This window comes from Eptesicus fuscus, chromosome 18 (genome assembly GCF_027574615.1).
Source record: "Eptesicus fuscus isolate TK198812 chromosome 18, DD_ASM_mEF_20220401, whole genome shotgun sequence".
Taxonomy (NCBI): domain Eukaryota; kingdom Metazoa; phylum Chordata; class Mammalia; order Chiroptera; family Vespertilionidae; genus Eptesicus; species Eptesicus fuscus.
The window spans coordinates 12,391,388-12,407,334 of record NC_072490.1 but is presented as its reverse complement, the minus strand read 5'-3'; the positions used below and the strand labels follow the sequence as shown (position 1 = coordinate 12,407,334).

The window sequence follows — 15,947 nt, the reverse complement described above, 5'->3', positions numbered from 1 at the left end:
AATTTGGGCATGCGCCCTGACCAGGAATCAAACTGGCAACCTTCCAGTGCACAGGACAATGCCTAACCAACTGAGCCACACCATCCAGGGCTGAAATACATTTCAAGGTTACATTTTGTGGATTTTTGTTTTGTTTTGCAATTGAGAGATATTCAATTATTTTGGTACTCTGGTATACTGACTTGTATCTAGCAATCCTGGTAAAGTTCCTTAATTATAATAATTTATTATAGATTCTCGTGGTTTTCAGCATAGATAATTATATCACTCATTAAAAATGGGAGTTTGTTCCTTATCTTGAATCTTCATAGTTTTTATTTCCTGGTGTGTGTGGGTTTCTTTTATTTTATTTTCTGTTCTGACTAGAACATCCAATTCAATCCTGATTAGAAATATTAATAGTAGGCATCTTTGTGTAACCCTATCTTCAAAGGAATGCTTATTCAACAACATATACAATAAAAGTATTCAGATGGAGAGGAATTTTAGGGTTCTACCATCCTTAAATTTTAGAAGAATATAAACATACAGAATAAGTTTATATTTTGATAAGTTAATGATGCATGTTATAATTCCTAAAATTGCTAAAATATCAGAAATAGAGCTTAACATCCAAATTAGTAAAGAGAAAACTGAATGTAGCCAGTTCTCAGACCCATTCACTTTCTTCTTACATTCAGAGTTAGTGACCAAAAATCCACCAGTAGGCTTTAGACATATAAACACATTTGAGAGTTGGTATAATGTGCTGTTAAGAAATTTTTTTTTTTAAATCACACAAATTGGCCCTGGATGGTTTGGCTCATTGGACAGAGCGTCAAAATGCGAACTGAAGGGTCCCAGTTTTGTTTCCGGTCAAGGGCACATGCCCAGATTGCGGGCTCAATCCCCAGTTGGGGCATGCAGGAGGCAGCCCATCAATGATTCTCTCTCATCATTGATGTTTCTCTCTCTCTCTCCCTCTCCTTTCCTCTCTGAAATCAATAAAAAATATATATTTTAAAAATCACACAAATTGTATCCTTATAATATAAATGATATTTGGATCAACATATATGCTTTCTGGGGGTTATCTTGCTACTGCTTTACTTAATGAGATCTGATTCAATGAGTACCAAATTCATTCATAGAAAACACTTGTCACATAAAGAATATACTTACGCTACAGTAATACAAGCTTCTCTAACCACCTGGGATCTAAGATCCTTAGCTGAAAGTTTAAGTGCTCCATCCAACAAGCGTAAATGTTGAAAAAAGCAATCATATTGTGCAGCTCCAGCAACAAGCAATGATCGAATTTTCTTAAGCTGAAATAAAGAAAATTACCATTATTGACCAAAAAAAAAGTGGCAGTGCAAAAAAATCTTAAAGCTATCTGAACTTCATTATTTAAACAAAAATTTAAAAATAACATTTCGTTCTATTTACATAACCACATTCAGACATTTTAACAGTATTAAACATCTTAAAATAAACATGCAAACCAAAACACAAAGCTTTCTGGAAAAGAACATTATAGATTTGGTTATATGCATAATAGACATATGTAATGTATGAATAGATTACTAAATTTTGAAGTTTTAAGGAAGCCTTTTTTTAATAAACTGTGGTAAAATTCACATTTACATAAAATTTACCATTTTAAAGTATACAATTCAATGGCATTGAGTATAATCAAAATGTTTTGCAACCATTACCACTATATACTAAGGAGACTTTTTATAAAAGGGCCCAATTCTTGAAATTATTTTCATGCATAAGCAAAAGAACAGAGGCAGAAGGACCAACCATTAATTCGTCAAAATAGAGACTTGGGCTCTCAGAACAGAGGAGTCTTCAAATGGAACCCCTCCTCTGGCTTCTTGAGGACAATGAGGCACACATGTGGTAACTCAGATGTAAATTTGTCCAAGTCACAATCTTTGAATTATAGTCTTTTGACATTGCAAATATCATTTTAAAATTTATCAAATAGTATCTCAAGGATTTAAGTGAAATAAAATATTCTTAATTAAAAAATATCAGGCCTTTTTTAAAAAAAAATCATGGTTGTGAAAATATTTATCAGAGAGAGAGAGATGTGAGAGGAAAAAAGAAAAAGCCAGACAAATGGCCATATTGTGAATTTATGTTGACATTATGAAAACACTGAGCATGCAGGAAAAGTGAACTGCTTTTTTGGTAAAACCTGTAAGAATGGAGGACAGTACTGACTATGTAGCCCCACAGACAGGCCACGACCCTGTGGCATCAGGGAAGCTCACACTGGTCACTCAATAAGTAGCACAGATAGAGAGACTAACAAACGGGTGAAACAGGTTCCACCTGACCAGCAAAAACAATAAAAATTACCCTAAGTCAGAAATGCCAACTATCTCGATATATTTTCCAGAAAGAAATATCACTTACCAGACTTTCTATTTCATAAGTATCTGAAATACCAGATAGTAGTACTACTGAATTTCCAAGTTTTTGAAAAAGAACATTGAAAACAAGAGGAGAGGGGTAAGAAAATAAAAAACTTACTGCATTGGCACGCTGATCCCAGTCATGTTTGTCATCTGACAAAATTTCCCTGATTTTATTTAATGTTTCTTCAAGTTCTCGACCAGAATAGATCTTAAAGATGTAAAATTGTAATGTTAACATTTCTTACCATGAGCAATATTAAAATTATGCCCTGATGTTTAAAATAATCTTTCAAGTAATAAGATTATTTATTTACCATTCTACCACCATTTTTAATGGAGGATGGAAATATATTATGACAATAATAAAGTGCTTTCATTTGTCTTCCTTCCCTGTTACCCTTATGCTACTTCTTCATACATGAGTAATTTCAAATATACATTTAAAATGCTTTATCATTTAAAAACAAGATGCAAATAGTCCAATTAATAAAAATAGGCCTAATTTCTCAAAATGACTTCAGGTATATAACATATCTGCATTCGTACACTATTATACAATATTGCAAAAGGACGTGTTTTAAGTTAGTCTCCTCACTGCCCCATGCTAGACAGTAACCAGGATAGCTACATGTTTTGTTTCCTCTGGAGCCTACAATTTGCCAAATACCATTATCCTTTCATTCACTTAAAAAATATTCACGTAACAGAAACGTACTATGTTAGGCACTAAGAATACTATGGTGAGCAAAAACAGACATGTTTCTTGTATTATAAAGTTTATAGTCTGGTCAGGGAGAGAGAAAAAGAAATGAATCAAATGATATAAAATATGAAATTGCAAATAAAGTATCACCAAGGAGAATTATGCAGTGCTATGAAAGTCTATAGTTAATATAGGGTGTTTGAACTAGTGTTAGAAAAGTCAAGCTTGAACTGAGAGCTAAAGGATGTGTTAAACATCATTAGGCAAAGTGGAGAGAGATAAGCCTTCCCTGGAGTAAATAGTATGTGCAAAGGCTCTGTGACAGAAAGAAACTGAAAGAAGGCCAGAGTATAGGAGTAAAGAGTGCAAAGGAGCCCGGCCGGCGTGTCTCAGTGGTTGAGCTTCGACCTATGAACACGAGGTCACTGTTCCATTCCTGGTCAGAGCACATGCCCAGATTGTGGGCTCAATCCCCAGTGTAGGGCGTGCAGGAGGCAGGTGATCAATGATTCTCTCATCATTGGTGTTTCTGTCTCTCTCCCCCTCTCCCTTCCTCTCTGAAATAAAAAAAAAAAAAAAAAAAAAGAGTGCAAAGGAGACCAGGGGTAGAGACAAGGCCCCAGGTCTACATAAATCAATACCCAGTATCTCTCTACGTAACAAGCAAGGTTCAGAGATGGGCACGTGACCTAAATCAGAGTGAATCTCACAAGTTTTACAGGATCAACCAGACAAGAGACAGAGGGTAATGAAGGTCTGAGGCTCAAAGAGTTGCAGCCATGTTGCTGACCATAAGGAAAGACAATGCAGAGCAATCCAGAAATGAAAATGGAGAGAAAGGGGGTTGTAGTGATACTTTCTGAGTGGTATCCAACAGACACCTTCATCAAAACAGCCCTACTTATATCTGTCACTATCAACAACCATTACATTGCATTAAATTCGTTTACTTAAAAAAATCATTAAATTCGTTTACTTAAAAAACAAACAAACCACGCCCAAACAAGAGCACCAAGTTGAGCAGGGCATTAGACAGCTGAAGAGGTAGGCGGAGGACCAGATAACATTCTGTTAGAAAATGATTTCAGGAGGCTTCTTACCTAGTTTTTTCTAACACCCTTCCCCCCGCCCCAACAATAATCATTCTGCTGTATTTCAGAAGAAAGGCAGGTTCCCATACCACTCCCAATCTTATTATGATGCATTACTCTGGAATGTAATAAAAGGTTCCCCTCCCCCCAACAAGGAAAAAAGGGTCCACTAAAAAAATTTACTTTAGTGAGAGAGTACACTATTTTTTAAATACTCTTTTAGGAGGTATACAAACAAAAAAGGTTTGAATACAAGTAAAGAATCGTTGTAGTATAATGATTGATTCCTAGGTTTCTGACTTTTGTAACTGATCAAGTAATGGTTTCCACATATAAAACACTGGAAGGGTAGGTGTGTGAGGGGGAAGATCATGAGTCTAATTCCAGACAGGCTGAGTTTGAGATGCCTCAGACATCTAAGAGGAGATGTTAAATAGACAATCAGTGGAGAAACTGATGCTCCAGAGGTCTGGCTTAGAGATAAAAACCTGTGCATTATCTATGTAAAGAAGAAAACTGAAGCCATCCATTTAAAGAAAGTGACTTATTAAGAAAGAGAAGAGTGAGAAGAAAAGGCTCAGAACTCTTTGGAAATCCCAATATTCAATAGCTAAGTAGAAAAGGATGTGCCCACAAAGGAGATAGACATGAAATGAACAAAAACGTAGGAGAAAAACAAAGGAGGGGATTAATACTCAAGCACCTTAAAAAGAAAGCAGATGCAGTTGGACAGTGGAATGTAATATCTAAGTCAATAATATGGATTCACTTTTATTTCAGCCTCACTGAAAAATCATTTGGAAAATCTAACTATACCAACAAATAATAGCTTGGTAATAATCAGTCAAGTATTTTATTTTCACATAGTCTTTTAAGGGAAAAATATTTTTAAAGGGACAAAAACAATTATCTGAAGAGGCACAGAGACAACATTCATGGGGAGAGCCAGTATATTGGTATCCTTACCTGAATAGGAGGGACATCTGTAAAGGCTTTTATAAAATCTTCTTCATCAACTGCTCCAGCACCTCCTTCCTTAGAAGCACCTGTTAATTTAAAATAATTTTACTTTTTAAAGTTTATTTTTAAGCATTTTAGCATCAATAATAACATGAAAAACATAATTTTTTGGAGCAAAACTTTAAGAAACATTCATTTTATTAAAAAAAAACAATGAAAAAAATCTCCACTTTTCAGAAAAGTCAAGGTACTTAGTAGTAGGCTGGCAGTAAAATTCAAACTAAGAACAGAGCCCTTCCATTCCTCATCCAATACAATAACAAGGATACAGATAATGAAGTCAAAGGATAAGGTTTAAAAGCTGAAAAGCAATTTTAAATGACACAATGTGTCAACAAATGATGGAAAATGTGATGTACAGGGTCCATGTGTGCTGCAGGGGTCAGAAAAGCAAATGTGAAAAAAATGAGAGTCTTGAGATTATACTTAAATATGCAAACAAATCATCCTTTATTGCACATAGACTATCAAAAAGTAAACTTAATAGGTAGCTGTTGTTTAGGAACCAGTAATTAAGCTACTGTCTTTCAGCTTCAAAGTCACTCTGTTATTTTCAGTGGTACTGGGCCTAGGATTAAGCAAACCATTTTTGTGATGATTCTAGTGCCTTCCAGTTAAACCCTGTCAATGGGAGTGCTGGAGAGAGACTGGAAGCTGAAGGAAGAAGGGACCTTCCTGCCCCTACCTGACTGTTTCCTGGTCTTGTCAGCAAAACCCTAGAAACTCTGGAAGGACCTCTGTTTCCAGTAGCATCCGGTTTCACTTTGTACTTTTTTCTAACACTCACTAAACCGGTTCACTTGCATCCATCAGAGGCAACCGTCATCTATACTCCCTCCTCAGAAGTCTGAATCAAGGCTCTGTAGGGCCCCTCCTCGAAGTCTCTTAAGTTTTAATAACTTTAACCTCCTCATTTTGTTCCTCCAGCTCTAGGGATAGGAGCTGTGTACTGTAACTGCTGCTACCTCCATGATACTTTAGTGATCTCTTTTTGCATTAATTCAACAATACCCATTTAACAATTCTTTATATTAAATTCTCTTGGTAAGAATACCTGTTGAGGTTTCTGTCTCCTAATTGAACCCTGGCTGACACAAGGGATACTTAAGTTTCTATCTCTACTTTATATATTTATTACTTCATGGTAAGAATTCAACACATGAAATGGATTTCAACTACATAAGATATATGCCCAAATGATAACTAAAAAAAAATCTCCAATTAAAAAATTAAATTAAAAGTAACTCCCCAATTAAGTTTATCATCTGCCAAAGGAAATATTAATATTTCAAAATTGGATTTAAAAAGTTAATATCATCCTAATAAAAATACTACTCAGGATTTCCAAAGGCATGTAAGAAGAGCCTCAACTTAAAAAAATAACAACCTTTGAAGACCTTTGTATGTGACTTGACCACAGAACAGCATACCAAAGCTGTAAGGCAATAAAAACTGCAAATTAAAAGCAATGACAATTTAATAAACTAAGAGAGAAAGGAATGTGTGGTTGCTATAGGAAATTCAATTACAAGAGTAAATAAATTACAGTTATTCCCTAAATATTAAAAAAATCCAATAAAACAATAAACTCTCAACCCCATCCAAATGATCATTCCAAGTTACTGATTAACTGAAAATAATTAAAGCGAATAAACAAAAAATAAGATACCTACCTTTATTAACATATTACATTCATTTACAAATCTTTTAATAGGCGTTTACTGTTTTTGACAGTAGGTCCTCTAATAGGAGTGCAAAACCTCGATTTTTAAAATTTCTTCCTGATCTTTCACAATTGTCTTACACAGACCACTAAACAGCAAATTCTTTAGAGACATAACTTTATCAAGTAGTTCCTCAACATTTAGCAGTTTTCATTAAAAAAGAAAGATAAACTTTCCACACTCATTAATATTTTGTACATTTATACATCACTTCTTGCAATTTACTTTGTTACAGTAACAAGAGCAACCATTAGGCATATCTGGGAACACACAATTGATTCCTGGAAAGTACATACTTCAACTGATAGAGGAGACCTGCACAGATGTACCAGAGCAGAAGTTAACAACCCAGTGTGCTGAACTGTGGAAGACAATTTTACAGAGGAATGGAAAAGCAAAGGGGAGAACATAATCAAGAGTTACTACAGTGTAGCCCTGGCTGGTTTGGCTCAGTGGACAGAGTGTTGGCCTGCAGACTGAAGAGTCCCGGGTTCGGTTCCGGTCAAGGGCACAATGCCTGAGTTGTAGGCTCAATCCCCAGTAAGGGGCTTGCAGGAGGCAGCTAATCAGTGGTTCTCTCTCATGATTGATGTTTCTCTCTCTCTCTCCCACTCCCTTCCTCTCTGAAATCAATAAAAATATATTTTAAAAAAGAGTTACTACAGTGTATATGCAGTATACAAAAGGTATTATACACAGGACAGAATGTTAACTCCACAGCATAATGTCAAAAACCTTCAAGGGGATGCAGAGCACCTGATTAAGACCCAAATAAGGCCAGAAAAAATGGGCCATAGATTAGGAACATTACATAGGAAAGCCTAAATTTGAAAATTCACTCTAATCATAACACCTTTATTATCCAGTAAGTTCTGTCTTGTGAGTAGGGCCAAATAAGCTAGTGGGGAGGAAAGGGAGGAGAAAGAGAAATCACATGGCTTTTAAAATTCTACAGAAGCTGCAGAGTGGAAAGGCTGCAAATATTACTAAATGCAGCTTTATGATTATCTCAGAGGTGACAATTAGGTCTCTATACCTGGACATGAGCATTACCAATTTAGCAAGAACTTGCATAGTTTGAATAGTTGCTCCCAATCTACCTGACTCCTATCTTTTGAGAATCACTTTGTATAAGCAGAGCTGCTGCCAATGGGAGTGTACTGGGTATGTGAATAGTGTAACAACAGAGAACATGGTGAGCTCCTCATTCTAGCCTTGCTTCTCTCTTATATGCATTACAGTAAACTTTTTTACCATCCTAGTTTGCCTAATATTTCCCTTCACCTTGGTTTTGTCTGGCCAGTAAAGTTAAAAAAGGATCCCTGCATAAGAGAAAAATCTGTTAAATCACTGTTTCATCTCACAATCATCATTCCATTCCCATACAGCTTTAAAAATTCACCTAAAAAAACTACAAAATACTTTTAGCACCAGCAGGGAGAATGGATGCCATAAGAGAGATATAGAGTAATGGGCCCTAGTGTCAACTATTAAAGCAAGAAAAGGAGAGTGAGTATACATATCAAAAAGAGATGTATTTAGAAAAAAACAAATTTGAGAGCAGGAGCACAAGTAGAGAGAGGGCTGAAGGAGGGAGCAATGTTGGCTTCCAACTTGACTAAAGCTCTTTGAAACATAACTGGGTCAACAATCACACTAAAAGATATAAATGGACTAAAACAGAACGGAAGAGTTTTGCTCAGTTGCTAACCGCTCTAAAACAGAGATAAATTTTTCTGTAAAGGGCCAGATAGTAAGTATTTTAGGCCTTGTGGGTCATATGGTTTCTGTTGCAATTACTCAACTCTGCCATTGTAGTGCCAGAGCAGCCACAGACAATATGCAAATGAACAAGCAAGGCTGTATTCCAATAAAGCTCTACTTATGCAGCTTCATTTTGTTGTTCAACTGAACTTAATATAACTTTGTCACTTATACCTCAAAAAAAGAAAAAGACAATGCATTGAATCTATAGATGAGTTTGGAGAAAACTGAGAGCTTTGTAATATTGTCTGCCTACCCAGGAAAGTAGTATGCCCATTTACTTATGTTTTTTTAAAATTTCTTTCAATAAAGTTTTATAATTAAAAAAAAAAAATACTATGTCCCATAACAGGGGTCCTCAAACTTTTTAAACAGGGGGCCAGTTCACTGTCCCTCAGACCGTTGGAGGGCCGGACTATAGTTTAAAAAAAACTATGAACAAATTCCTATGCACACTGCACATATCTTATTTTGAAGTAAAAAAACAAAACGGCAAAAACACCCGCATGTGGCCCGCGGGCCGTAGTTTGAGGACACCTGTCCCATAATAACAAATATTTTGAGGTACAAGCCAAACCAAACCAAAAAAGTGAAAACCTTTTAGGGAAAAAATAATAAACATTAATGAGCCCAGATGGTTTAGCTCAGTGGTTGAGCATTAACCTCTGAACCAAGAGGTCATGGTTCAATTCCCAGTCAGGGCACAAGCCTGGCTTGCAGGCTCGATCCCCAGTAGGGGGCATGAAGGAGACAGCCAATCAATAATTCTCTCTCATCATTGATGTTTCTCTCTCTCCCTCCCTCTCCTTTCCTCTCTGAAGTCAATGAAATTATATATAAAAAGAAAGAGAAGGTAAAGGTTCTACAATGGTATCACAGAAGCAGAAAGCTGCCCCTACATCATCCTATATAATAAAAGCCTAATATGCTAAGTGTCCGACAGTTCAAACAGTCACTATGACACACACTGACCACCAGGGGGCAGACGCTCCAACCAGTAGGTTAACTTGCTGCTGGGGTCCAGCCAATTTGGAGTGGGTGAGACAGGCCAGACACGCCATGGATGAATCCATGCACCAGGCTGGTTTCGGCCTGATCCCCGCAGGCCAGGCCAAGGGACCCCACCAGTGAATGAATCCATGCACTGGGCCTCTAGTTTAGTAATGAAACTGCGTTTCACTATACCAACAGGAGAGGGCATTTTGAGCTAAGAAACTGAGTAAATTTTTTCCCCCTGACACCACAAAATCACTTGTTATATTCTTAGGACATTTAAGAAAATTTGAATATAGAAGAGAGTATTTAAAAGGAGGTAAGTATATAGTTTAAAAATAAATTTACAGAAAATAAAAGGGCTAAAAGAACAAGTTAAAAACATCACAAAGAAATCAGAAAAATCCATAACATGAAATAATCTGAAAGACAACCGGCCTAGACTCTTCAAAAAAGTCACTATCTTGCTCTGGCTGATGTGGCTCACTTGACTGAGCATCATCCCATGCACCGAGAGATCATGGGTTCCATTCCTGGTCAGGGCACATGCCTGGGTTGCGGGCTCAATCCCTAGTAGGAGGCAGCTGATTGATGGATGTGTCTGTCTGTCTGTCTCTTTCTCAAATATAAAAATAACATTAAAATAAAAAAGTAAAAATAAAAACTGTAACCAATTGATGAGAAGACAAAACAGCCCAACTAAAGAATGGGCAGGTAATAACAACATGAAAGTCATAGAAGAAGATATGCTAATTCCTATTAATAAATTTAAATGTTCTGAGCCTCACTAGAATAGAAACTCCAGGAGAGCAGGGTCTTTGTTTTTGCATTTAAAGTTGCAAACAATCTAAATGATATTAACAGGAAGCAGTTAAATTATGATACATCAATAATATGGAATACTGTTCACCTATTAAAAGGATGTGATAACTCTCATTCTTAATGTTGAAGAATGAAGAACTATTTTGTTTTAAAAAAAGTAAGTTTCAAAATGTTTACTAGTATGATTAAGGTGAGCAAAAATAAAATCAAATCTCAATACTTACATAAATGAACACGTAACATGTGAAAGAATATGTATCAAATTTATCACTGGTAACTTCAAGACAATGGAATTAGAGAGGCAAGATATCATTCACGATTTTTTTCATACATCTCTCTACTGTTTGACTTGTTAACAGTGATCATGTCTTTTGTATTTAAAAAGAACAAATTATGCATTTCAATTCTTTTCATTAGTAGGAAACACACAAATTGGTTTAAAAAAAAAGAAAAATGATGAGTTAATGAAAAAAATTATTTAAATTCACAACATGCCCATCATAGAAATAATGCTTCTTAGCAATTCAACTATATTATAATGTATGTGATAAATATAAGGCTAGAATTAGTTATTACAAACTTCTATTTTATATAGATCAAGTATAATGAATGTAACTAATGGGAAATTCCTCACATGTGCGATCTATAGTAATGATATATTTCATTCTTTTCAAAGGCAAACCTTGAATCAATTTGCCTTCCTGTATGAGACTATAATTTTCTAACACCTAAATCTCAGTCAAAATATGTACTCAAATGAAGTATGCAAGGATCAAAATGCAAACACTATTAACGCTGGTGGGTGGAATAATAAGCATAGATAGATTTTGTAATAATCTTTGAAAGTTTAAAACCCTGAACATTCCATATGGTGTCCTCAATGCCTACTATGAAGCCTTGCACACAGTAGGCTCTATACAGCTATAGAAAAAAACACACAACTTATCTGAGAAGAGACTGGGTCTTCAGTTTGCCTATTAATTTCAATCACAGAATTTGGTTATGTTTTCTGTAACTTCTCTTAAACATTCTGAATGTTTCAAAAAATAAACCTTGCACAATGAAATTTCTTTATCATTAAGTTTTGCTCATGAAGTAAAACAGAATAGAGGTCAATAAAAATAGCTACAGTAAAACATGCATTCTAGCCGAAACCGGTTTGGCTCAGTGGATAGAGCGTCGGCCTGCGGACTCAGGGGTCCCAGGTTCGATTCCGGTCAAGGGCATGTACCTTGGTTGCGGGCACATCCCCAGTAGGGGGTGTGCAAGAGGCAGCTGATCGATGTTTCTCTCTCATCGATGTTTCTAACTCTCTATCCCTCTCTCTTCCTCTCTGTAAAAAAAAAAAAAAAATCAATAAATAAAACATGCATTCTTATAACTAGTAGGCAAGTTAAGTAACACTGACTTATATTAATAACAACATCTATTGCTAACTCCAGTCATATTTACCTTAAAATCAAAGTTTTAAGGGCATCTTATGATAGATAGCCAATGATATGGGATTCACAGTAATTTAAGACAAAATGGTGACTGGCCAATCCCTAAACTCCAAATGTAAGTCCTATTGTTTTGCTATCTGGGATAAAAATAATAAGTATCACATGCAGTATTTGTTAGGGGATAGCCCAGAGATGATACATGCCAAGCACTGGGTTCTCATTTCATCTCTGCTAACAACTGTCTGATCTTGGATACTCATTTAACTCCATGAGGCTCAGTCTCTTCATCTGAATAAGGATGAGATCATTTTTAAGACCCCACCCCTTCAGGATTAAAATCTTCTGGGGTTAGTATCTTTCATTGTCATTAGCAAAAGAAAAGAGGAATAAAACAAAACACAAACGGAAGTTATTTGGTTTTATATAAAGTTCAAAAACAAAAATTGAGGTTTACAAGTTAAAAATTTGGATTCCCAGATTAAACAACAAATTCTGTGAGGTTTGTTTTATTAAATATGTACCAATTCTCATAATCTTTATTTGTTTAAAAAGAACATAGCCGAAACCGGTTTGGCTCAGTGGATAGAGCGTCGGCCTGCGGACTGAAAAGTCCCGGGTTCGATTCCGGTCAAGGGCATGTACATTGGTTGCGGGCACATCCCCGGTGGGGGGTGTGCAGGAGGCAGCTGGTCGATGTTTCTCTCTCGTCGATGTTTCTAGCTCTCTGTCCCTCTCCTTCCCGCTCTGTAAGGAGTCAATAAAATATATTTAAAAAATAAAAAAAAAAAAAAAAATAAAAAGAACATAACTTTTTTGTTTGCATAATAAGAAAAAATGGACACGATCAGCATAATTTGAGGAAAACAGATATTTGGACATTCTTTTTTTTTTTTTTTTTTAATATATTTTTATTGATTTTTTACAGAGAGGAAGGGAGAGGGATAGAGAGCCAGAAACATCGATGAGAGAGAATCATCGACCAGCTGCCTCCTGCACACCCCCCACCAGGGATGTGCCCGCAGCCAATGTACATGCCCTTGACCGGAATCGAACCTGGGACCCTTCAGTCCGCAGACCGACGCTCTATCCATTGAGCCAAACCGGTTTTGGCTGGACATTCTTAAAACCCAAGTTAGACATAAATGAAGTAAAATAAATATAAAATATCCTAAAGATGCATTAAATACTACTGAATTTGAAAAGTTGGTAATTACCTAATTATAAGAATTGAAAGTTAAAATCATTTCAAAATAGCCTTTGATATTAGATGGAAATAAGAGAGAGATAATATTCTATCCACTTGAATGAGAGAACGACAGAACTTTGAAAATCAATTATTTGGTCAATGATGTATCTCAATAGTTATATACAGGCCTCAATGACAAACCACTAACCTCAAAATGTGGTACTAATTATAAACAATGACAATTATATCATCATCTAATTCAATCTTTACTTTTTAAAAAGAAAAGCAGCCAAAATAATTGGTACAGTAACGGCGATATTATAACTCAGAAAATAAACTTTTAAAAAGGCAATTTCAACAAAAAAAATACTAAAAAGTATTTATATTCACAATGAAAAATTACAGGTTTGCTTATTTCCAAATGTTCTATTTTTCTGGTAATCATACTAGTTGAGCTTTAAAATGACAGATTTATGGATGTTGAAAGGTAGTGATCTTTACTGCAGATTATAATCTCAGAACTACAGAATCCAATAGCAGTTATTTTCATGCTTTGCCCACTTATTATATGCATGACTCTGTGCAAGCTACTTAACTTCTCCAAACTTTAGTTTGCTCATCAGTAAAGTCAGGATAATAAAGTATTAATGAAAAAAAAAAAATATATATATATATACATAAGAACATTCATTAACTTTTAAAAAATTATTACCTAAAATCTATAGAAAAATAAGTACTTTAAACAACTGGGTATCTTCAGCAATTGTATTCCAAGCCATTAAGCCAAAAAAAAAGGGGGGGTTGGGGGGAATGTGTTTACCTAAATTCCTATAATAAAATTATAAATCTTATTCAGAAAATGGACAATTTAAGGGAATTCACATTATCCTTATTCTAATCAGTAAAGCACAAAGGTAACATGAGTTTTTATGGCAATAGTATATTGGTATGGAACCTCTTTATAATTTCCCTTGGCTTAAAGGCCACACACATTTATAATTTGACAACAGGCTGGAACACTGAGCCAAAGAACAAAGCAACACTAACTCACACTAAAGATTAAACACAGGCTCTATTGGTTTTAATTAATTGGATAAGACACTTAGCTAAAAATAGCATACATCTCTCTAATCTTAACATATATCTCTGGGAGAAGTAAATTAAACTCTAAAACTTCAAAAGTAGATTTAGTCAGGATTCCGAAGAAGCTCATTTTATTTTTATTTTGGTAATCTTATCTGAAAGAATTATGTTAAACTGGGTGAACTGTGATTGGCTTATACCAGTGGTCGGCAAACCCTGGCTCTCGAGCCACATGCAGCTCTTTGGCCCCTTGAGTGTGGCTCTTCCACAAAATACCACGGCCTGGGTGAGTCTATTTTGAAGAAGTGGCGTTAAAAGAAGTTTAAAAAATTTGGCTCTCAAAAGAAATTTCAATCGTTGTACTGTTGATATTTGGCTCTGTTGACTAATGAGTTTGCTGACCACTGGCTTATACCACTATTATATACCTTCACCACCGCCCCCCCCCATCATACTATGCGTTTTTATGAGAAAGAAAATGTATAGTCTAGAGCAGTGGTCGGCAAACTCATTAGTCAACAGAGCCAAATATCAACAGTACAACGACTGAAATTTCTTTTGAGAGCCAAATTTTTTAAACTTAAACTTATTCTAATGCCACTTCTTCAAAATAGATTCGCCCAGGCCGTGGTATTTTGTGGAAGAGCCACACTCAAGGGGCCAAAGAGCTGCATGTGGCTCGCGAGCCGCAGTTTGCTGGCCATGGGTCTAGAGACATATGAAAACATCTTCAAAGTCACTAATCATCTGAGAGATGCAAATAAAACCACAATGAGGTACCATCTCACACCTGTCAGAATGACTATCATCAACAAACGACAAGTGCTGGCGAGGATGCGGATAAAAAGGAACCCTCGTGTACTGCTGGTGGGAATGCAGACTGGTGCAGTCACTGTGGAGAACAGTATGGAGTTTCCTGAAAAAACTAAAAATGGAACTCCCATTTAACCCAGTGATCCCACTGCTAGGAATATATCCCAAGAAACTAGAAACACCATCAGAAAGGATATATGCATTCCTATGTTCATAGCAGCACAATTTACCATAGCTAAGATTTGGAAACAGCCTAAGTGTCCATCAGCAGATGAGTGGATTAGAAAACTGTGGTACATCTACACAATGGAATACTACGCTGCTGTAAAAAGGAAGGAACTCCTACCATTTGCAACAGCATGGATGGACCTGGAGAGCATTATGCTAAGCAAAATAAGTCAGTTGGAGAAAGATAAGTATCACATGATCTCACTCATTTGTGGAATATAATGAACAACATAAACTGATGAACAAAAACAGATCCAGAGACAGAGAATCATCGATCAGACCGTCAAACCTCAGAGGGAAGGCAGGGGAAGGTGGGGGGAAGGAGGGGAGATCAACCAAAGGACTTGTATGCATACATATAACCAATGGACACAGACACTAGGAGGGTGAGGGCACGAGTGGGGGTGGGGGGACAATGGGGAGATAAGGACACATATGTAATATCTTAATAATAAAAATATAGCCCTAATAGGTTTGGCTCAGTGGATGGAGCGTCGGCCTGCGGACTGAAAGGTCCCAGGTTCGATTCCGGTAAAGGGCATGTACCTTGGTTGCAGGGACATTGTTTCTAACTCTCTCTCTCCCTTCCTCTCTGTAAAAAATCAATAAAATATATTTTAAAAAATATATATATATATAAAGAAAATGTATAGTTAGAAAACATAAT

The 15,947-nt window shown here is 36.0% G+C and overlaps 1 protein-coding gene across 6 annotated transcripts in view; it reads right to left on the bottom strand.

Annotated features, from left to right (window-relative positions):
- Nucleotides 1-15,947, bottom strand: part of CLASP2 (cytoplasmic linker associated protein 2) — a 142,569-nt gene that overhangs the window by 81,652 nt on the left and 44,970 nt on the right. For all 6 annotated transcript variants that reach the window (XM_054708094.1, XM_054708091.1, XM_054708090.1 and 3 more), the window contains exons 9-11: nt 5,172-5,251; nt 2,527-2,619; nt 1,162-1,307 (exon numbers count right to left, since the gene is read on the bottom strand). In XM_054708094.1, coding sequence (XP_054564069.1) covers nt 1,162-1,307; nt 2,527-2,619; nt 5,172-5,251 — 319 coding nt within the window. The remainder of the gene's footprint in view (nt 1-1,161; nt 1,308-2,526; nt 2,620-5,171; nt 5,252-15,947) is intronic.